This window comes from Alligator sinensis, unplaced genomic scaffold (assembly GCF_000455745.1).
Source record: "Alligator sinensis unplaced genomic scaffold, ASM45574v1 scaffold817_1, whole genome shotgun sequence".
Lineage (NCBI taxonomy): Eukaryota > Metazoa > Chordata > Crocodylia > Alligatoridae > Alligator > Alligator sinensis.
Window position 1 is genome coordinate 251,190 of NW_005843128.1, and position 23,433 is coordinate 274,622.

The 23,433-nt window shown below is 46.7% G+C and overlaps 1 protein-coding gene across 10 annotated transcripts in view; it reads right to left on the reverse strand.

Annotated features, from left to right (window-relative positions):
• Positions 1-23,433, reverse strand: part of FEZ1 (fasciculation and elongation protein zeta 1) — a 226,388-nt gene that overhangs the window by 144,317 nt on the left and 58,638 nt on the right. For all 10 annotated transcript variants that reach the window (XR_003092141.1, XM_025193905.1, XM_025193906.1 and 7 more), the window contains one exon: positions 9,327-9,426. Coding sequence is in view for 9 of the 10 variants with exons in the window: in XM_025193905.1 (XP_025049690.1) it covers positions 9,327-9,426 (100 nt within the window). In the remaining variant the exon portion in view is untranslated. The remainder of the gene's footprint in view (positions 1-9,326; positions 9,427-23,433) is intronic.

Consider the following 23,433-nt stretch of genomic DNA (forward strand, 5'->3'; position numbering starts at 1 on the left):
TCCGAGGCCGTCGGGGGCGTGCGGCGGGCTGTGGCCAGCAGCCCTGGCACGCAGGTCGGAGAATGCAGGCCGGCGGACTAGAATTAGGCACGAACGCTTAGCGGTTGATTAAAGATTATTTTATTTTACAGAAGAGCTCTGGATACACTCACACGAAGTTTGCTAGGCTCCGTGGAACTTGTGCGCGGAGAAGGGGTTCGTCGAGGGATCGTTCGGCGACGGCGAGAGGCCAGAGGTTGATCAGACCCCTATAGCCTTCTTAAGGTACACGCTGGGTCCAATAGGCTCCGCAGCGCTTAGAGATCTTCACGAGACGTGAAGTTCTCCTCCTCCAGATGGTTGTGGAGTCCTCCAACTTGTGCGGAAACCGCTCAAGCCTCTTATACGGCTAGCAAGCCAATCGCTAGCCGCCACGTGGGAATAATTTAGACCTGGCCAATAGTGGGACACAAATTTGCATGCGGGTGGCGGGAACTTCTTTGCACCGGGGTTTTCTCTTTGCAACTGAGAAATGCACCTTGCAAAGAAAGCGCCTCGTGGCGGGAAATAATTTAGCAGTGCCAAAGCACACACACACAAAATCACACCCTTGGGTTGTGACAAGGATGACCTGAGGAACCCATTCACATGTCCTGGGGATAATATACTGTTTTTTACCAGATCAATTAATAGGCCCACCCAAGAAGTATTTCCCCAGAAAAGAGCCCTGCCCTGCAATAACCCAGGTTTGAAATGGGTGTGTGAGGAACTGCTATGTCTCAATAGCTGTCATTAACACCTTAAGACCTATGCCAGGCATCAAGGCACCAAAACCATCAAGTCCTCTCCCAATCACTATGGTCCATAATTGACTTCCACCCAGTTTTAAAATAGGAATTAATTAACACCCATGCTACATTTCTACCACTAAGCATTGCAGTCTCTTGTACCCTGCCCTTCTCTGCTAACTTGGTAGCTTAAGTTTTGCGCCCCACACCCCAATCTCCCAGAAATAATTTAATAGTTCTTTGCTAAATAAACTGGGGTTCTGGCAGTCAAAGACACAATGTACTATGAACCCAGAGAAGTATCTCTCTTCCTGTCCTATGAGAGATTGGAGATAGGTGGTGTTCTGTTGTTGTCTTTGATAGATTTTCAGCATGCACTCATTCTGGTGCACAGTTGTTGCTTGATGTCTCCATGGATTTTCTTGCCTGATTTGAATGAAACTTACAGGGATCATAGCCCCTTCTGAGTCCATGAAGTCTGCAAGATGGAGATATGTATTGTATTGTGAATATATCTCCATACTAGAGGTATTGTTGGTAGGTTTTTAGATGTCTGCTAAGTTTCAAAGTGATAGACACATGGGTTTCTGGGAAACCCTTACCAACCTCATTTCCTTCCATGACCAGGTAACTTGCCACTCGGACATGAGAAAGCAGGTTGACATTGTATAGTATCCCACAATGTCCTCATGAGATAATTGGAGGATTATGGGCTTAACTCTGAAACAGTCAGGTGGGTGAGAAACTGACTGCAGGATAGGACGCAGACAGTTGTAGTGAACGGACCTGTGTCATCTTGGCAAGAAGTGAGCAGCAGTGTCCCACAGGGGTTGGTGCTTGGTCCAGCACTTTTCAACATGTTTATTAACAATTTGGATGTGGGGCTGAAGAGCTCATTTGCCAAGTTTGCGGACAACACAAAGTTATGGGGAGGTGCAGTCACACTTGAAGATAGGCTACAGATACAGGTAAACCTAGACAGGTTAGCAAGTTGGGTGGATCAGAATCTGATGAAGTTCAACATTGAGAAATGTAAAGTGCTCCGCTTCAGGATGAGCAACTTCCAGCGCATCTACAGGGTTGGCTGCACCCAACTGATGAACACCATGAATGAACGGGACCTGGGAGTAATAATAGACCACAGTATAAATATGAGCCGGCAGTGCGATGCTGTAGCCAGTAGAGCAAATAATACTCTGGCATGCATCAATCAATGCATCTCCAGAAAAACCAAGGAGGTGATTCTTTCGCACTACTCAGCACTGGTGAGACTGCAGTTGGAGTACTACATCCAGTTCTGGGCACCACACTTTAACAAGGATGTGGACAAGCTTGAGAGAGTCCTAAGAAGGGCAGCCCCTACAGTGAGAGACTGCGGGACTTGAACCTATTCAGCCTCCACAAGAGAAGGCTGAGGGGGGACCTGGTGACCGTCTATAAACTCACTAGGGGGAACCAGAAGGGTTTGGGGGAGACGCTGTTTCCCCTAGCCCCCGCTGGCATAACAAGGAATAATGGGCACAAGTTGATGGAGAGGAGGTACAGATTGGACATCCGAAAAAACTACTTCACAGTTAGGGCGGCTAGGAGCTGGAACCAACTTCCAAGGGAGGTGGTGCTGGCCCCTACCCTGGGGGTCTTTAAGAAGAGGCTGGATACTTACCTGGCTGGACTCATTTGAGTCCCGTTTTTGTTTTTAGGGTGAGGGGTTTTTTTTTTTTTTTTGTTTTTTGGGGGGTTTTTTTGTGTTTGTTTTTTGGGTTGTTCTCCCGCCCTGGCGGGGGGTCGGGCTAGAAGATCTATTAGGTCCCTTCCGACCCTGAAACTATGAAACTATGAAAGAAGAGCCACCCATATGATCTGAGTCTTACACATCAAGCCATATGAGGAAAGGCTGAGAGATCTGAGACTTTTCAGCCTGAAGAAAAGAAGGCTGAGAGGGGACCTAGTAGCAGCTTACCGCTACACTAGGGGAGCACATCAAGGGCTCGGTAAGCAACTGTTCAGTAGGGTACCCAAGGGGAAAACCAGGAGTAATGACCACAAACTCCTGGAAGACCAATTCAGGCTCAACATTAGGAGAATTAGTGATTTGGACATAGACACAGCTGGAAGTACTTCTGGTCTACTTCCAGCTCAGCTGGGAAGCATGCTAGGGCCCCCCTCCCTGCACCTCCCCAGCTCAGTGATCAGCCACAGGGGGACCCCAAGTGCCCCCCCCCAGACTCAGGAGGCCCCAGTCACTGAGCCAGGGGGGAGCAGAGGGGGCCCCAGCGTGCCCCTCCCTGGCAGATGTGCAGTGCAGTTGTGAGGTTCCTGGTGTGCTCAGCTTAGCTTCCCAGGATGCCAGCTTTCAGGCTGAGAAACCCTGTGTCATGCTAAGGAAGTATCTTCAGTTGGTGTGTCTCCTGGTCCTGGATGGAAGGAATAGTAAAGAAGCCAGAGGCCAGCCTAGCATGCAATGCAGGCAAGAAAGCCAATCAGTGAAAATGGAAATGGAGGTGTCAGGGGGTGAGGGACAGGCTGGGATGGGGAGTGGGGGTGAAAGGGGGATGTAGCAGCACAGGTAAAAGTGCAGAGAACCTGGGGAGTCCAATGTCTCCCCAGCAGGTTACAGTGTGTCAGCATTCCACTGTCTAATCTATATTGAGCCCATGAGTTTCTGTATCTAGGAGACTGATGAAATGAAGTTCATAGGCCCAGCTGTGAAAAGTTGTTTGTAATTTTTCCCCCTCAGGATCAGGCCTGAGAGACTGGAGGCAAAGAGGTTTTTGGTGAGGAATGTGCCCCCACAGGTAGTTGGGTTTTGTTGTTTTTGGTAGATTCTGATGTGTAGTTTGTGGGAGTACTGGGGTACTAGAGGCAGTTGGCAGGTTTTGTGTTTTGAGCTGTAGGAAGCTGGCTCAGTTTTGGTGATGAGGTTAGGTGCTTGTTTGAATTTACAAACCACTTTTCAGAGCTGGGTCTATGAACTGCACTTCATCAGTCTCCTAGGTAGTAGGTACAGAAACTCATGGACTCAATATACACAGTGGAGTTCTGGCACACTGTGACCTGCCGGACATCTGACTCCCCAGGTACCTCTGCACTTTTACCTGCGCTGCTACATCCCCTTTCCCCTCCACCCCCCACCCCAGCCTGTCCCTCACCCCCTGACACCGCCATTTCCATTTTCACTGACTTTTCACTGGCTTTCTTGCCTGCACTGCATGCCAGGCCAGCCTCTGACTTCTTTACTGTTCCTTCCATCCAGGACCAGGAGACACTCCAACTGCAAGTACTTCCTCAGCCTGACAAAGGGTTTTTCAACCTGGAAGCTTCCTAAGATATATTTACAAACTATTCTGGGTTTTTTTCATAATAAACATATAAACATAAAAACACAAGATAAGCCATCACACACACCACAAGTAACATATCCAACACAACATCTTTAGTTCTTGCTGTCAATTCCTTTATAACAAGAAAGGCTCTGTGACAGATCTGTTTCACTACCTTAGATGCTACTGGTGCTGACTGCTGAGTCACCTACATTATTTTCACCTGCCATCATTTACAGTGGTAGACAGCCTAGGCTGTAGGAGAGGAGGAGACTTCACTGGGGCACACTGCCGTGTTGTGCAGAGGCCCCAGTGCCAGGAAGGGCGCACCTGAACACAAATACACGCCCCCCCCCGACACACATAGTGAGGGTGCACCTAACAGACACACTAGGTGTTCGTACTTGAGAGGAAAGAAGGGCCTGACAGTTCCATTTGGATACCTTAGATGCTGCTGGTGCTACTGGTGCTGTCTGTTGAGACACCTACATTACTTTCACCTGCCGTCGTTTACCGTGGTGGACTGGATCGAGGCTCTAGGGGAGGAGACCTCACTGGGGCACACTGCCGTGTTGTGCAGAGGCCCCAGCACCAGGAATGGTGCACCTGAACACACACACACACACACACACACACACACACAGTGTCACCCACCCATGTCATGAGTTTTTCCTGCCTGCGGCCAGAGGTGCAGGGCCCCAGAACCCAGAGTCCCCCTGAACTTATTTCCTTGACAGCTGGCAGGCTTCATGGCCACAACAGGGACTGGCAGGCCTACGGTAGATTTTTTTCACCCCCCAGTGCCCTAAGATAGACACAGCTGGCATGCTTCATGGCCACAGCAGGGCCTAGCAACCAGGCCTGCAGTAGTTTCCGCCCCACCCACCCCAAGACAGACGCAGTTGCACAAGCACCCATGTCATGAGTTTTGCCTGCCTGCGGCCAGAGATGCAGGGCCCCAGAACCCAGAGTCCCCCTGCACGTATCTCCTTGAAAGCTGGCAGGCTTCATGGCTGCAGCAGGGCCTAACAGGCCTGCAACTTTCACTCTGCTGCTCCTTAACACACACAGTGTCACCCATGTCACAAGTTTTGCTTGTCCGCAGCTTGGGCTGCAGTTTTCCTGAACCCCCTGTACCTATCTCCTTGAAACTTGGCAGGCCTTGCAGCCTCAGCAGGGGCTAGCACACACATCTGCAGTTTTGACCCGGCTGTGACTTAACACATACAAGTGACAGGAGTTTTGCTTTCAAGACTTTGGGGTGCAGTTTCTCCAAAGCCTCTGCACCTATCTCCTTGAAACTTGGCAAGTTTCATGCCCTGAGAAGGGGCTACCATTCCTACAAGCTTCATCAAAATCAGGCAGAGATGACTAAGTTATAGCCTGTTTTGACCTTCCCCATTATGTCCTACGGGCAAAACACTGAAACAGGTTTGAAATGGTGAAACTGTTTCGACAGAACGGAACAGAACGGAACATCCGTTTCAAATCAAAACGAAATTTGAAATGGAGCGCTCTTCTGCTGAAACGTTGAAACACTGGGCAAAATGGAACGCTGCCGTTTCGCACAGCCCTAGTAGGGAGCAGTGGCCAGAAGCAGACTGGGCTGCAGGGGCTGAGGCCAGGGCTGGCATTATGGGGCAGTAACAGTGCAGGGTCAGGGCCCATGGCAGAGCCACAGTCCACTCCCTGCACATCCTTCCAATAGGTGCTGGTTCCACAAGGAACTTCAAGGCAGGAAGCCAGCACCCATCGCAGAGATATGCGGGGAGCAGATCACAACTCTGCCCCAGGCCCAGGCCCTGGCCCTGCGTTGTCACCACCCCACAATCCTGGCCCTAGCGTGACTGTCTGTTCTGCTCCAAGGCACCACTCACCCGCCTGTGCTGTATCCAATCTAAACCTACTTTATTGAAGCTTCGAGCCATTGGTCTGTGCCCTACTCTCTGCAGCAAGAGATAAAAGATGTTCCCCTTCTTCTTTATGGCAGCCATTCAAGTGTTTGAAAACTGCTTCCTCTTAAATGCCTTTTCCACTAGCTGAACATGTCTAGGCCCTTCAGCCTCTCCTCATATAACTTGTCTTCCAAGACCTTTATCATTTTTTCACCCAACCTTGGAACCTCTATAACTTGTCCACATCCTTTTTAAAATGTAGGTTACAAAACTGCACAGAATACTCCAGATGTGGCTTAACCAGTGCCAATTAAAGAGCCATTATCAACTCCCATGTCTTGCACCTCAAGATTATCTTAGTGCAGCACAAAACCATATTCAGCTCAAAATGCAGCCCAAAACCTTTTGTGCAGCTATCTCACTCTGCAGGCTCATTTGAGTCTGTGATACACCAACAGTCCTAGATCCTTCTCCATAGTTTTGCCTTCCAGCCAGTTGCTACCATTTTGTACGTGTGTTTTTTACTATATTTTCCAAAGTGTAGAATCTTGCATTTGTCAGCATTGAACTTCATCCTGTTAGCTGCAGCCCAGTTTCCAGCCTATCAAGATCCTTCTGAGTTACTCTCCTGCTCACTAAGAAGTTCCCCAAGTCCTCCTTTTTGCCTTTTTCAAAGAGAGGAACTATGTTAGTCCTTTTCCAATCCTCTGATACCTTTCTTATCTCCCAAAAGTTCATAAATATTATTATCAAGAGCTCTGACATCTTTGCCAGTTCCCTTAGTACCCAGGCATGAAGATCACCAGGCCCTGCTGACTTGAATTCATTCAGACTCATCAAAACTCTTTGGGTTTTTGGGGGGTTGTTTTTTTTCTGTTATCTCACCGTTAATTTGTCCCCTTCCCTTTTCAAATATTCTTATTAGCTGTCTGCTTGCAACCTGTTTTTTGTTTTGTTTTTTGTTTTTTTGTGAAGACTGAGGCAAAGTAGCTGTTGAACAACTCCACCTTCTTTGAATCTTCTGTTAAGAGTTCCCCCTGGTTGTTTAACAGTGGACCCACAGCTTCCTTGTTCTTTTTTCTGGACAACATACTTAGAGAACCTCTTCTTATTGTCCTTGACTTCCCTCCCCAGGCATAGCTCATTTTTCACCTTGGCCTTCCTGATTTTGTCCGTGTAAGATCTTACTATTTCATGGTATGCCTTCTTTGCAATCTGCCTGTCCTTCCATTGCCATTATGCAATAAAACAGTCACCACTCCATTAAGAAGAGGAATGGCTCATTCCATTGAACTGTCCTCTGCTTCTCTGTCTGAACAGAAGCAAAAGAGCTGTGATTTCCTCATGGTCTATCTCAGGGCCTGGAATTGCTGGTCTCTGCTACTACAGCCTAGCTTTGGAGAATATTTGTGGGTGTATACTTCCAAATAAGATCATCTCCATGAGACAAGTATGGGGACATTCTCCCACTTCATAATCTTCATGGCCAGTCAGGGTCAGTTCCCATAATTCAGCTGCTTTGGCCTGTGACACTGACTCCAACACATAAGGTTCCTTCTGCCGCACCCCAAAACAGATCATGGTCCTGGTTCTACCCTTACAGAGTCCAGGAACAGCCTTATTTGGATTCAGTTCCAGAAGAGGTGAACATGGTGGGGTTTTGAGAGTTTATGTCAAGACTGGTAGGGAGACTCTCACTTTGGGAAGACAGTCCAATGTTGCAGTGAGTGGCATGAAGTTGGCAGCTCAGGGATGGAGTCCCTGGTGCCCCTACAACACTTCTTCATACTTTCTGCAAAGGTGATTCCACAAGATACTGGTCCTAGAAGCCTATCCCCAGCTTATAAGGAATCTACCCTCTTTGTAGTGGTTTTAGGAATCCAACTATGATACCATACCACAACTACTACATGTTCACAAATCTACACCACACCCCAGACCCGTTTACATTTCTCTTACTTTACCACCTTCTTTATTCCACCTCCTATGCTCTGATCATATCCTCTTCATTAGCCATATAATAACCTAAGCCATATAATAACCTAATCCTCTTCATTAGCCATATAATAACCTAAGTACTGCAGGCTTTCACATCTGTCTATGGCCCCTTCAGATGTTAAATCAATGGCGTGATTGGGATCAGAGGAATTGCATCCCCCATTCCAAACACTGTGCCTCTGGCCATGTCAGATGAGATTATCAACCCTTAGCACTGGACAACCCCATGTCCAGTTCAAAACCCTGAACTGTCCACAGCCAGAGCCAACAATCATATTATTCCAGCCTCAGTCCTGGGATAGCCCCAGGTCTGGCAGTGCTACCTATTCAATTTATAGTGGCATACAAATGCACCAAAACAATGCTGTACATATTCTGTGGAATATCTTTGTGGCTGCCTTGCCACTTTATGGCACCATAAATTACCTGTGTGTGCACTGTTGTTAGTATTTATGGCATGATTAATACTTTAATTGTGTCACAAACATATCATGTGTTGGAGCCCTGTGTGTCCATTTGTGTTTGCCAAGAGTCCATCTAACACTCATCTTCCCTCAGCCTCTGAAATAATTAAAAATGAATTGATCAGTGTTCAGGCTTGTAGTTTCTAAACACTGATTTTTCAAAACATTTGGATTAAAAAAATCCTGCATTTCTGTTTGGGCAAGTTTTGCAAATGTATTTGTTTTGGGGTTTTTTTTTTCATTCTGCACCTTTTCTTTTACATTTTATGTTGTCCCACTTGAGAAAGTAAACATATTAAACTCGTAAAATTTATCAGGGAATGAAAATGGCATGCCTATCTCTAGAACAAGAGACCATAGGACCACTACAGCATATTCTGTCCATTGAATGCCTCCCATGTCTGACCTCCAAACATCAATCCAAAGTACTCTGCAGCAGCAGCAAGCCAGCTGACTTCCCTGCAGTGCTCTGTAAGAAATTGTTATCACTATCTCATTGTTCAGCAGTTTGGCAAATCCATCTTCTGCATTGTTCTCAATGGGTTATGGTGAAAGGCAGTACAAATGTCATCAGTTTCATTTTCAAGCAAACAACAGCCTAGCTGACAATACTCCCATTTCAGACATACCAGGCTGTTTCATTTAAAGTTCCACGTTACAAATGCTTTTCATTTATCAAAGGGTAATGACTTTGTTTCACACATGTTTGTGAGACATCTGTTCTTATATCTGACAGGAGCTCCATTCTCACATTCTCCTCTGCTCAGAAGGGCTGTTAGCTGTCATTTCATTTTATGCATTTGCATTTTTAGTGTGTAAAACATGTCCCAAAACCCATTAAGCTTTAAAAAATATATACAAAAAATAAGTTCAATAAAGTACCTCTGAGTCAGAAACATTGCCATTCAGTGCCTCAATATTGGGGTCCCTCCAGTCCTCAGTGATTGATGGGATGTAGTTATCCGTTAGAGCATCCCAAACCCTAAAAACAGAAAGAGGTTTAATAAGTGACAGTCACCCCAGTCTAATAAAAGAAGAGTTATCTCATAAAAAGGATGTTCTCATACTTGTTCTATTCAAAACGGACCTGAAATATTGTCTCTTATAGACTAGAATTAAGTAAATTCTTGACTCTATTTTAGATAAAATAAACAAACAGAGGTTCCTTAGTTTCTTAATGTCTATTTTGCAGACTTTGGATAATGTTCTTTTCAGAAAACTTCCAAGTTTTTTAATACTAAAGAGACCACGAAGAAGATGGAAATTCCAGTTCAGTAAGCGTAGCATTGTATTTTCCTTTGTGCATCTAAATGGCAGCTTTTTAGTCACATATGTAACAATTTTGGCACTTACGTCTAGGGAGCAACACTATTTATTACCTTTGCAGTGGGGCCATGGACAAACACTGTGCTGGCAGGGCATGTACACACACTGATTCTGGAAGCATATCTGTGAGTCCAGATGATGTAAGTGGCCAAAAACCCATGACTACAGAGGAAAGGAGGAGGACAACACTCTTTGTTTTAGCCCCCAGATCTGAGTATTTAAGGAACTAACACAAAAAGCAAGAAATAGGTTCTAGGCTCCTCATGTCCAGAGAGTTTTGAACTTGTGTCTCTTTGATTTTCCCCAGTGTTTAATACACAAGCTCCCAGCAATAAAAATGGATTCCATTTGGACAGCTGTAGCTGGATCTTTATTAAGAGCATGCTTACCACCATGCTGTGTACTTATGTTCAGAATTATTGTTCCCTAAGCAGAGAACATTTTGCAAGAATGGTTTGCAAGCAGTTCGCTGAGACCAAGTGGAAGAAAAACAGGAGTCATGTACCAGATCCTGCTCATGAAAGGTAAGTGAACTTTGTCTGCCTGTGGGTTTGGTGAGTGTTCAGTTGGTTGTTTGGGCCATGCACTCTGAGCAGTTGGTGACTGCTGGTGCTGCTTGCTGAATGATTGCTTCTTGTGTCTGACAAAGCAAGCCCGGGCTCAGGAGAAAACAAATGAGGGCCTCCTAAGTGACCAGGGGAGAGCTAATAGGGAAATCTGTAAGCAGTCTGAAATTCAGTTTGCCACTTCCCCTCTTTGAAGAGAATACCTGGGTTAAATTAAGAGTATTTAACCCAGGTATTTAGCTGAAATAACTAAAACTGAGCAGTTATATCAATCCTTAACTCCCTTGTTTAATATTTAGCTGCAATTACAGAAGAATACAGTTACAAAGAAGGTTGATCCATTAGTTTAAAGTTTGTAGTCTAAGAGAACCCATAAATAAAACCCTTCTTAAAAGAGCAGACTAAGTTTTAACACTAAAAAAAAAATGCAGGTAGAAGTCCAGCAGCAGGGTGGGGGCTACCCAGTTTATTGTATTAAGTGCAGATTGTATGATTACCTGTCCTGGGGACACAGTTCAGATATATGTATCCAGTAGAAGGAGCTCCTCACTCTGAGGCTAGGGACAGACATTCAAAAAGCCTGAGCCTGAATGTATTCACAGATTCACAAATTCACATCAATATCTGCAGGCTAGTCTAACCTGCCTAAGATGAACCAATTTGCAACCATACAGACATTCCTTCTGAACTGAAGAAACACAGGCACATTCCTGCAGTGGTTCAGGCTAGAAGCTGGCAGGGCGCTAGAGCAGCCTTCCCTTCCGTTCCATAGTGCTGAGCTGGGGAGGGGCCATGGACAGACCCCCAGCAGGATACTCTGATTAGGGAGGAGCATAAACCCCAACCCTGGTCTGAACCATCACAGGCTTTTCTCTGCTCGCTGCTCAAGGGGTGGGAGTATTGCCAGAGCCCAGCCACGGGCTAGCACTCCGAGACAAAGGGTGGGGGGCATGCAGTGCATGCATCTGTTGATGATACTGAGATTTTCATTCTTCCCCATACTATCTGCAAACCTGACAGGGCTGCAAACCAGCAAGGGGGTGATAAAACCTGCAATGATAACACAGTGTTTATCAGCCCATCAACAAAACAAAAGCCTCTCTCATTAGTTCAAGTTCTTCTTAAACAACTTTTTCCAAGGAAGGAATGGAGGGACATTACCAGCTGACCTGTTGATTAGCTCCAAAAAGCCCTAAGAGGACACCGTTCTGTCTGCCTGTCCCAGTGAAACTGGAGACACACACACACAGACACCTCTCAGCATTAGCTAGCATACCACATGCCTAGGGTCCATAGGGCAGGGGTCTATGCTGTAGGAGATGGGAGGAAGGGAGGCAAAGGGGAATCACTGCTTGAGCAGCAGGCAGTGAAGGAAGCCAAGAAGACCCCGCTGTGACTGCAGTCTTCTCTGGAGCTCTGGCTAGGGAGGAGAGGGGTGGGGCCAGCCTGTAGGGCTGTGTGAAATTTCGCTGGGTGTTTCGTTTCGAAGCTGTTTTGACGTATTTTGAGCTTGAAACAGCAAAATCAAAATAAAACAAAAGGCTTCAAAATGGATTCAAAACAAAACAAGGACACTCAAAACATTTCAAAAGTTTCAAGATGTTTTGAGTTTCCAAGCCGGGCTTACTTGGCTTTAGTGCCAGTCCCAGGTGGCAGCGGCAGCCTCTTGTCACCCAGCACACAGATTGGGGACTTGCACCCCTGGGAGGGCTGCGGGGCTGTGCTGGACTCCTCCCAGGGGTATGAGCCCCAGGATCTGCACAGCAGATGACAGGAGGCTGCTGCTGCCGCAGCAATCTTCCCCGGCACTAGGTGTGGGCTTCACTTCTTCGCATCCAGCGCAGATCTGGGGGATCACACCTCTGGGAGGAGTCCGGCACAGCCTGGCAGCCCTCTCAGGGGTATGAGCCCCCAGATCTGTACCGCAATGAAAGGAGGCTCAGGCTGCTTGTCCCACCTGGGACTGGCACCGGCTACAGCCCCCCCCCACACACACACACACGCACCCACCACCCAGCTGCAGCCCCCCTGTGCACCTCCCAGCCAGCTGCAGACCCCCTGTGTACTCCCCTCCTGACTATAGCCCCCCTCATGCCTTCCACCTGGCTGCAGCCCCCTGCCTGCCTGCTGCCCCCACCCCATATGCTCCCCTCCCAGCTACAGCCCCCCTACAGCTTGGTGCAAAGGTAGTAGATCTAGCAAGATGTATAGGCAGGCTGCTAGGTAGTGCTGGGGAGGAACTGGTGGTTATGGTCCATGTGGGTACCAACAATATGGGGAAGTATAACAGAGAAGTTCTGGAACCTAAATTTAGGGTGGCTAGGTAGGAGGTTGAAGTCCAGAATCTCTATGGTAGCATTCTCTGAAATGCTTTCACTGCCATGTGCAGGGCCAAGTAAATAGATAGAGGGCATGTCTACATGAGATGCTGACTGCTCAGTAGCCTGATTTTACTATGCAGTAGTGTTTCATGGCAAAAAGCATGGGAGGACACTAATTCAGAGTAGTATTAAGCTACTGTGCAGTATCATCAGAAAAAAGTCTTCACCAGCACTACTGTGCAGTAACTCAGGTTACTGTGCATTTATTTGGTACTTGTTTATACAAGTACTAAATAAATGTCCAGTAACCATTGCACAGTAGGGTCTTATGTAGAGACAGCCATAGATCCAGAATCTCAATGAGGGGGCCAAGAAAATGGTGTAAGGAGGAGGAGTTTAGGTTTATTAGGGACTGGAGGATTTTTGGAACAGAGGTAGCCTGAGCAGGAGGGATGGTCTCTATCTGAACCAAAATGGTACCAAATTTCTGTCATGTAACATTAAAAAGGTGGTAGAGCAGCTTTTAAACTAAAAACTGGGAGAAAAGCAACTGGTGCAGAACAGCACATAGTTCAGACTGGCACACCTTGTAGGGGTGAAACTATAAACAATGGGAATAAGAAACTGAGACAGAGTACTCAGGTGAAACAGAGAAGACCAGCATAAACAACTAGGTTTGCTGAGTAAAAGGTCACACACAAGTAGCCAATCAAGCAACAAGAAAAAAGTATTATGTGCTTTTATACTAATACCAGAAATCTAAGATCCAAGACAGGGAGACTTGAATGCTTAGCAGTATATAACAATATTGACATAATAGCTATCTCAGAAACATGGTAGAATGAGGAAAAACAATGGGATGTTGTAATATCAGGATACAAACTATACAAGAATGCTAGGACAGGTCAAACTGATGGGAGAGTAGCATTCTACATCAAAGACTACATTGAATCAAATAGGGTAGATTTTTCAACTGATAACATAGTTACCATAGAACCTCTGTAGATAGAAATTCCATGTTTCATTGGGGGAAAAAATGTCTGAGGATATGCTATCAACCCTGAGACCAGGACAGCAGCAGCAAGCTGGAAATGCTAAAGGAGTTGAGAAGGGCTGTAAAATCAGAAAACAGTAACAATGGGAGACATCAATTATTCACAAATAGACTGGGTCAATGTAACCTCAAGCTGGGATGCAGATTGCAAATTTCTTGACATTATAAAAGATTGCTTTCTGAAGCAATTAGTCCTGGAACCTATAAGAGGAAAGGCCATACTTGGCCAAGTAGTGCACAGGATTTTGTACAAAGGGTAAGTGTTGCTGAGATGCCCTGCAACAGAAACCATGATGCAACTGAGCGTGACTATCATGCAGGAGAGCAGACAAAAAGAAAGTCTATCACAGCAGCTTTTAAAAAGGGAAACTACCAAAATTAGGAAGCTAGGTAGACAAAAGTTGAAGGAGGTCCTAAAGGAGGTGAAAAACACCCCTTTTAACTTTTGTCTACCTAGCTTCCTAATTTTGGTAGTTTCCCTTTTTAAAAGCTGCTGTGATAGATTTAAAACACCACATTGGAGGCACAAAGCAAATGAATATCATAAAAAAAAGGAAAACAGACAATGGTTTAATGCAGAGGCAGGAAAAATACAGCCTGCAGATTGAACCTGGCCCTCCAAGGGTTTTAGTTCAGCCCACAGCAGATCCTTTGGCCCCCCACAATGCTTTCTATGTAGAAACTCTGCTTCCTGCAGTCTCTACCGCATCTGATAAAGTGCTGCTGCAGAGGACGCAGGGAACCGTCTGACAACCTGACCTGTTGTCTCAGGAAGTCTGCTGCTTGCCCAAAGCCCAGATCTAAAATGTTACAGAGGGACTACCAAGGCTCATCCGGCCCCATGCTGTTCATCCACGTGGGCACCAATGATACTGCCAGGGGAGACCCTGAGTGTATCAAAAGTGACTACAGGGTTCTGGGTGCAAAGGTGAGGGCATGAACAACGCATGCCCCTGGAGGCTGGAAGGGCACAGCGACAATCCGCAGGTGGTGGTGTTGGCAACAGGGGCGTGGCGGCTAGGAGCGGGGAGCTCCCACAGGCCGCTGCAGCGGTGTCGGCAGTGGAAAGGGGATGGCGAGCACCAACCAATGGTCAGCAACCACTCACAGATGCTGCTGGTGGTGTTGGCAGTAGGGGGTGAGCGGCAACCTTTGCAGGGGATCTGCCAATCTCAGGGGGTACATGTGCACCCCCTACACATCACCAATGGGAGGGGAGGGGAGGGGAGGGGAGGTCAGTCCTGGGGCTGGTTTTGTTCAATGCCTTCATCATGAATAAGGCATAGAGTGCGCCCTCACTAAGTTTCCAGATGCTCAACAAGGACGAGTGCAAAGCCCTGCATCTAGGATAGAACAACCCCATGCACCAGTACAGGCTGGGGGCTGACTGACTGGGCAGCAGCTCTGCAGAAAAGGACCTGGGGGTTACAGTGGACAATAAGCTAAATATGAGCCAGCAGTGTGCCCTTATTGCCAAGAAGCCTAATAGAACACTGGGCTGCATTGGTAGGCGTGTTGCCAATAGGTCAAGGGAAGTGATTATTCTCCTGTATTCAGCACTGCTGAGGCTACATCTGGAGTACCATGTTCAGTTTTGCCCTGCACCACCCCACCCCCTCCAGAAAGGATGTGGACAAATTGGAGAGAGTCCAGTGAAGGGTAACAAAAATGGTGAGGGGTCTGGGGCACATGACTTATGAGAAGAGGCTGAGGGAACTGGTCTTATTTTGTCTAGAGAAGAGAAGACTGAGTGTGTGGTGGGGGTGGGGGGGGGGGGGGGTGTTAATAGCAGCCTTCAACTACCTGAAGGAGGGTTCAAAAGAGGATGGAGCTGGACTGTTCTCAGTGGTGACTGATGACAGAACAAGGAACAATTCTCTCAAGTTGCACCAACAGAAGTTTTGCTTAGATATTAGGAAGTATTTTCTCACTAGGAGGGTAGTAAAACACTGAAACAGGTTACTCAGAGAGGTGGTGCAATCTCATTACTCGGAGGGTTTCAAGACCCAGGTAGACAAGGCTTTGGCTGACTCGGAGGTTTTCAAGACCCAGGTAGACAAGGCTTTGGCTGGGATGATCTAGTTAGGACTGGTCCCTCCTGAAGTCCCTTTCAACCCTAATTGTCTATGAGTCCATGAAAAGGATAGGGAAGGATACAAACAGGTCACACTACATTTACAAACAGGAACGGAAACTCAACCGTTTCCCAAAAATGTATTGGGATCTCATGAGGTTGCAGCACTATCTTCTGTTGTTTATCTCCATGCTTTTTCCACACTTCACACTGGTCTAGGTGTGCCTTCAACTCGGAATTCATGCATGACTATTAGACATATTCATAAGCACACTGCAGGTATGCCTCTATTCCCAGGCAAGAAGCATGTATTCTTTTCATGATATCCTGTCTTAAATTGGCAGGCATTACTTCTCTATCACCTTTAAACAAAAATTCCATCTTGTGCACATAGCTGATTGCTAACCTGGCAACAGAGAATGACTTCCTGAGACGCTTGTTTCTTGTGGCCTGGCCCCACCATGAAGTACAATTCATATCACAGTGTGTAGCTGTTTGTCCAATTCTGTGCTCTTGCATGTTGCCTGGAGAGTCCCTTTAGAGATACATAAGTATTGTAGTGTGTTAACAGATTTGATCTCCTGTTCAATGGAGACACATGGTATACTCTGGAAGGCAGGCTTTGGTCAGAACATCTGCTAGTAGTGACTCTCCAGGACAATATCTGATATCATCATGTTAAAGTCTCAGTAGTATGCATTACAGTTGCTTTGATGCACTCAGGAGTGGCTTCATAGTGCTTCCCAGTGGCTTGTGATCAGAAAATCACATTAATCTTTTGTCTAAAGGTGAACTGAAGAGCACAGCCAGGAGTTCCTTTTCATTTGAGTGTACCCACTTCCTGTATCTGTCAGGGCCTAGCTAGCAAATGCTATGGGTTTCTGTTTTTGCATGAATGGTGCTTCAAGGCCTTCTGAGGCATTACATTGTAGTCGTATTTGATCTGTTGGGTTATAATACTTCAGGACTAGTGCTTCACTTATGGGTTTCTTCGCTCTTTCAAATACCTACTCCTGGGCTTCTGGCCAGTCCCATGGTAGATGCTTGTACATTAGCTATATCAAATGTTTGCAACCCTCTGACAAAGTACACAGATTCTGGAGAGACAGTTAGCCATGTCTATATATCACTGGATTCTCTTCAAATCTTTTGGTCTGGACATTTCTTTAATAGCTTTCAATATCTCAGAGTCTGACTGGACTCCTGCCAAGGTAAAAGAAGTGTCCAGTGTAAGGCACCTCTGTTCTCCTCAATTTCAACTTGTCTGAGTTCAACTTAATATTCTGCTCTCTACACCTCTTTAGGAGCTGTTGCAGCTTAGCCTCACAGTCCTGGATAGCTTCTACCTCACTGTCTCCTTCCCCAACAATAAGGTTATCTGCTATAATTCTTATTCTCTCCAGTGTCTGATTCAGTTTGCACTGGACCACTGCACTTCTGGTGCAGGACTGATGCCCATGGGGTTCTATACAATTGGTACCCAATGGTATCTACCAAAGGGCTTTGCAAAGGGTGTCAGATGGCTTGAAGGCTCATGTAGCTCAATATTCCAGAATCCATTTTTTAAATCACAAACCATGAACACTTTTGCTCAAGATAGTTCATTGAATAATATGCAATGAATAATAACTTATTTCAATGCCCTGTTAAAAAGTTTTAGATTTATACAGATCCTCATTTTCCAGATGCTTTTTTCTTACCATTACAAGGCTGCTGATTCAGTTGATACTTATTTCCATGTGTTTAATAATACCCCTAGTTTGGCTTTTTAGTTCCTCTCTGCGTGGCTCCATCAGGGCTAGTGGTACTCTGCATTTCAGCAGTCATACATGCTGAACTTGTGGGTTTATTTCTAACTTGAGTTTACCCTCTAAGTGCCTATCTCCCTCAAATATGTATTGTACTTTGTTAAAACATCTGACAGGGACCATGCTCTGCTTCCTCTTTCCTGTCTCAAGTGCTGCACTGAGATCAAATCCATGGCTTGCACTCTTCGACTGCCTAACAGTGAACAGCACTCGTCAGTATTGACCACTATGAATTCCAGGAAGTATTGTTTTCTGTTCCATGGATTTTTTATTGATAATCTACATTTACCTACTGGTTGTAGAGGTGTTTTATTATACTTCACCATTTTCTGCTCACATGCCTCAAATCTGAAATTACTGCTGAGCAGTTTTGTGACGATTATATTGCAACTGGCTCTGTGATCAATCTGGAATGTGACTGGTTGCTGTCCCACTAACATAGTTGCAAATATGGCAAATAGTTTTATAGCAGCTTTCTTTTGTAATTTATGTATATTCAGAGCATTTGGATCTGCTAAACTCACTGAGAAGACCTCATTTTTCTTATACAAAAATCAGCCTCCTCCCCTACTGCGTGTGCTGTTGCTTTGTTTTGCCTGTTCTTGTTCTAAATCTGGGATAAAAAAGGTTCTGTTTCCCCTGCTCAGGCATCTTTCCTGAAAAGCTAGGCATCTGGCTTTCCGTTTTTGCTGCTTCCCACTGGCCCTTGGGGACTGCATTCTCAGTTGGACTATCTTTGCTCTGTCTCCTGAGTTCTTTCAAATATTCCTGTGTGCTCCTGCTCCAGCTTTTGTTTTGATTCTTTCCTTAGTTAATTTAGCTGGTGTTGAAATTTAGATACACTTCTTCAGCATCAGATCAGCCTCTCACAACAATCTCTCCCTCAGATTAGGATAAGATGTCCCACAAATAATTCTGTCTCTAAATAGGGAGTCTGTTATACTTCCAAAATTATATGTAGATGTCAAAGTTTTCAGTTCTCTGATTATTGATTTCTTCTTATGGATCTTAATTCTGGTTTAAAAAAACCCCATTATCTTACCAGTCTTATTTCTTCTGTAGTCAACGTACCCTTCAAAAGCCTTCATCAACTATTCTAATGTATTGGGTCTTTCAGGTAAAAGTGTTGCCCTCCTCTGCCCTTTATCCCAATGACATAACGGAAAATATTTACTTCATTTTCTCATCCATGTCTGACATGGTCAGATGCATGTACAAATCAGTTCTTCCTTCCACTGCTTCCACACTGCTGCTAGGTTCTTTGTGGTGAAATTCATATATACAGGGGGTCTGAGATCCTCCATGCTGTTTGCTTTCTTCGTTGTATAGGTGTTGCTTTAAAAGCCATACTCTTTGCTCTCTTTGCTGTAGTTCTCAGCAGCTGTTGCCATGTTTTATGCACAGAGTTCTGTGCAGTAAAAAAAATGACTATGTTTGGACTGTCACAGCTGGACCTTTAATACTGCTTGCAGCCATGTTGTGTACTTGGACTCAGAACAACTGCTCTCTGTCCAAGCACATGGAGTTTCCTGAAAGCTGCATGCTGTCACCCTCCAAATCTTCCTTCCTACAACTTCAGTTCTGGGAAGTTTGCAATGCTAGAAATCCTGGTGAAAGGAGGAGCATAGATACATTCCAGCCTGGAGTTATTCTTTCTCCCCTGTAGACAAAGCAGGCAATTTGGGGCTGAGCTCTGTCCTCAGGAAAATGCAGGGACAGTAGTCACTGAGGTGACACTAGTCATGGGAACACGCAAGAGGCAACAACTGCTCCAGTTCTCCTGGTCTCCAGGTAGGAATTGAGCAAAGCATACAGGCCTTCATTCTTATGTGAGAAACTCTTGTGCAATACAGAGCTTCCTCATCAGAACTGAGTGATCTTTCCCATGGTTCTGCCAGGTTTCCTTCATAAAAAAACCCGTATGCATGCCCATATACTTACAGCTTCAAGCAGGAGAGTGGCATTTCTACCGCTAAAAAAAATATAAAACTTGCCCATAACCCTAGATTAGAATTCAGGAAAAAGTCCTTACCGTAGAACAGTGAGGCGGTGGAACAGAATGCCCAGGGAAGTTGTAAATTCTCCTTTTTAGAGCAGTTTCCAGAGGAGGCAAGATAAACATTTGATAAGGATGACTTAGGAACTGGTATTCCTGCATTTGTGCAGGGGTGGACCAGATGACCCTTGAGATCCAACTCTACAGTTCTATACTTATTATTATTCCCATTTTATAGGGGGAGAATCTAAGGCTCAGAACAGTAAAAGTGACCTCCTCAAAGTCATCAGCAGGGAGCTGGGTTTTCTGTTTGCTGTGGAAAAATACAGCAAAAGACAGATTTTTACCTTTAAAAGGAGAAAATCCCAGGAAACAGGTGATGCATGGGAGGTTGGGAAGGGGGCACAGATGATTCATCGGGGGGGCAGGGGCACATGCCCCCTCCCCTTCCCCCAATTCTTGGACCCGCAATGGAACATGGGGCTGCAGTCTGGCCAGACCAGCTCCGGGCAGGAGCCAACTCCCTGGTCCAGCAGACATGACCCAATGTGGGTGTCAGAACCCATTGTTCATATGCCTATAGTACAGTGGAGGATTACAGAAGGCAGTCTGTCAATCATTTTGTAAGTAGGTCATGTAAGTAGGTCACGAGGGGAAAACTCCAGAGCCCAGTGACTATATGTTATGGCCTAGAAAAAGTTCCCGCCAATTTGCAACTTAGCGGCCTGATCAACCACTAAGGACTCCCCGTCACCGACCCAAGGGGGCCTAGCACACCCCCACCCAAGACGTAAGACGACTGCCGGTTCGAACACCCCGAAAACCTCTGCAGACCGACCAACAACTTTGTAATATCTGCCCGACCCAAGTTTTGTAACTGTAACGGAAGCAAGCTTCTGACCTGCACTGTACGAGCAGCGTAAGTAAACAATCTTCTTTGTTTAACCAAAACGCTTGAGTACCTGATTCCACTCCAAGCGTCACAAGTACCCGCCCGCCGACTAGGGCTCCTAAAGCCCCGACCCGCGGCTCTCGGCGGCGACAGTGGGAAGCAGCATTGTGTGACCATAGCCACCACGGTGAGGTGCCCCCTGCCCAGCCAGCAGCAGCGGGGGACAGTTCCACACCACCACTGCCATGCCTCATCGTGGTAGCCATGGTGGTGTGGCACTCTCTCCTGTGCCAGGTCCTGTCTGCTGGGCCACAAAGGTGGCTTCTGCCTGTACCTGGTCCAGCCAGGCTGCAGCCCCATGCTCTGTTGTGGGCACAGAAATCTATGGGGGCACATGCCCTCCCCTGCCCCCAATGCATTTGCCTATGCCCCCAAGCCCAATGCATCACCTATGCTCACAACCCCCCTCCCCCCCCACACACCCTATTCTCCACACATCTACGCCCTTCCTCACACTGAGGGGATGGGGCCTAGAGGTAGGGGAGGCATGTTGGGAGTGAGGCACACTGGCAGGGCCAGGGGGCTGCAAGTCAGGAGTGAGGGGCAGTGGCATAGGCAAGGTCAGAACACTGACATATCAGGGCTGCTCAGTGCACAAAAAGCAGCAAGGAATGACAGCCACAGCTGGACCCACCTACTGGTGAGCAAAGAGGATAGAAGGAGCTCTGATTTTCTAAGGTAAGAAAAACAAAATCAAATGCCAAATTATATAGGCATTTAGACTTTATTTGATTATAATGATTGAGGCACTGGTAGGTTTCCAAATTGTTTTAAAATTGTAAATCTATCTATCTATCTATAAAATGAAGTGTATGTTCATCTGTCTGTACGTATGCTCACTTATAACTTGAGAATGCTGGTCCTATCTATTCTAAACCTTTCAAAATCATTGAATAGCACCCGGGGAAAATTCTAGGTGGGTTATTTTTCACCTGACCCTTTTGGGGGATTCCAGTCTCAATGCTTCTCATATAACACATTGGTACCATTCCATTTCTGATGCAGTGAATTCAGTGCAACAGTCATTATGATAAAACTAGCCCGTCAAGAATGACGATGGGGATAGAGAGGATGGAGGCAGGGGGGCAAGGCCATTGCCATGCCATCACCACCCTGTGCTACTGCCACCTCCAAGGTGCAGGGCTGGGGGAGTCAAGGCCAGCAGTGTTGGTCTTTCCCCCGCTCCATCCCCGCTGTCATGCCGGTGCTCCATCCCCACCGTCATCCCCCCACTGCACTCTGTGTCCAGCCCCACGCCACCACCCCCCACTATGTCCCCACCATCATTCTTGACAGGCAATGCGCTTCACATGCAGCACTGACTGGAGCCATGCCCCAGTCGGAGCCACGCCCCCCAAGAGTGTTATGGACAGACAGACACCGACAAAACACAGACAAATTGACTAAGCCCTTTATATATTGATGTAACAGACTGCCAATGTGGGCTCACTAGATTGGCTTGAGATACTTACCCTGGGCTAGAAACAGTGCAGGTGAACTCTGAGAGACCCCAAGGGTGGAGCAGGGGAGCCCTGCCCTGTGGAAAAGGAGAAGCCAATCGGAAGAAGGGGTTTTCAATACTCTCATTCGCATGGAAGGGGAATGGCCAGGGTTGGGGGCCTGCCACCCTGAGCCCTGGTTGGCCGGTTTGCAAGCCAGGGAGGGACTGCTGGAGGGGATAAAAGCAGCAGCCGAACTGGCGTGGGGGATGCTGACAGTGACTCCGTGGAACGATGCAGGAGGCCTAAGATGAGCTGGGGTGAGCTGACCCAGCAGAGGGAGCAGAGAGGCTCCTCTGAAGAGCCTCAAAGGCCATGGGAGAAGGCGGCAGCAGCAGTTGGCCGTGCCTCCAGCCTTGCAGCAGACAGCGAGCAGTGGCCAGGGCTTAGAACAGAGAGCTGGTGCCCCAAGGCCCCATCGCAGCGTGCTGGATGTGCCAGGAGTCCTGGAAGCTAGGGGTGGCAGTTGGCCCCCCACTCCACCGCGGAGAAGAGGCAGCATCCAGGAGTGCAGGCGGAATCTTTATCCAGAGCAGGGAGCTGGTCCGGTGACTTGGGGAAACCCCTGGGGAAGCGGGACAGCAGTAGGCAAGGCACTGGGATCCTGAGGAGCAACAGAGCATCAGGACGAGGGTCCCTGGAAGCTCAGGGTGCAGGCCGGCGCTCGGAGTGGGATCAGCGAGCCGCAAGGCAGGTGGGGCACCTGGCCAGTCATCTGGAGCAAGGGTTTAGAGCAATGACCCCTGGGAGCTGCCTGTGTTGCTGACTTTCTGCCACTGACTGCCTCAGAGGGTACTTGGTCCTGTCCCATATTCTGCAGCTGATTGTCATCGGATGGAGGCCCTGAGCTTTGTGCTTGGGTCATGCCGATTGCTGCAGTAGCCTACTTCGTTGCTTGCCTTTTTGGTTGCCATGGAGGGTCACCCTTCAGTCTCTTTTGGGGGGTTGGGGTTTGATATAATATGATTGCTGCAGACCAGAAGAGCTTAAGCTGTTGCAATCTGTCACTTATTGGGAAGCCTGTTGGAGCTGCAGGGAGTGACCACCTTACTTCCTTGTGGTAGCATCTCAGCAGTGGCTAAAAGCTGCCAGTTACCCTACCTGTGGTTCTTGAGTCAATATTTTTTTAACCTAAATATGTTGTGTTAAGTTCTTAGAAAATAAACAAACACTGCAATTACAAAAATAATGACCCAGGTGAAGAATGCTAGTATATCAATAAAACACTGTAATCAAATGAGATTTTTTATATTATATATATATATATATAGTGGTGTTTCATTTCAAATCACAGAAAAACACACATTTGGTTTTTTTAAACAGATAATTTTGGATTTTTTAATCCGAGAATTCTGGATTGTTAACAGAGAAAAGCAGAATCCCTGGCTCATTA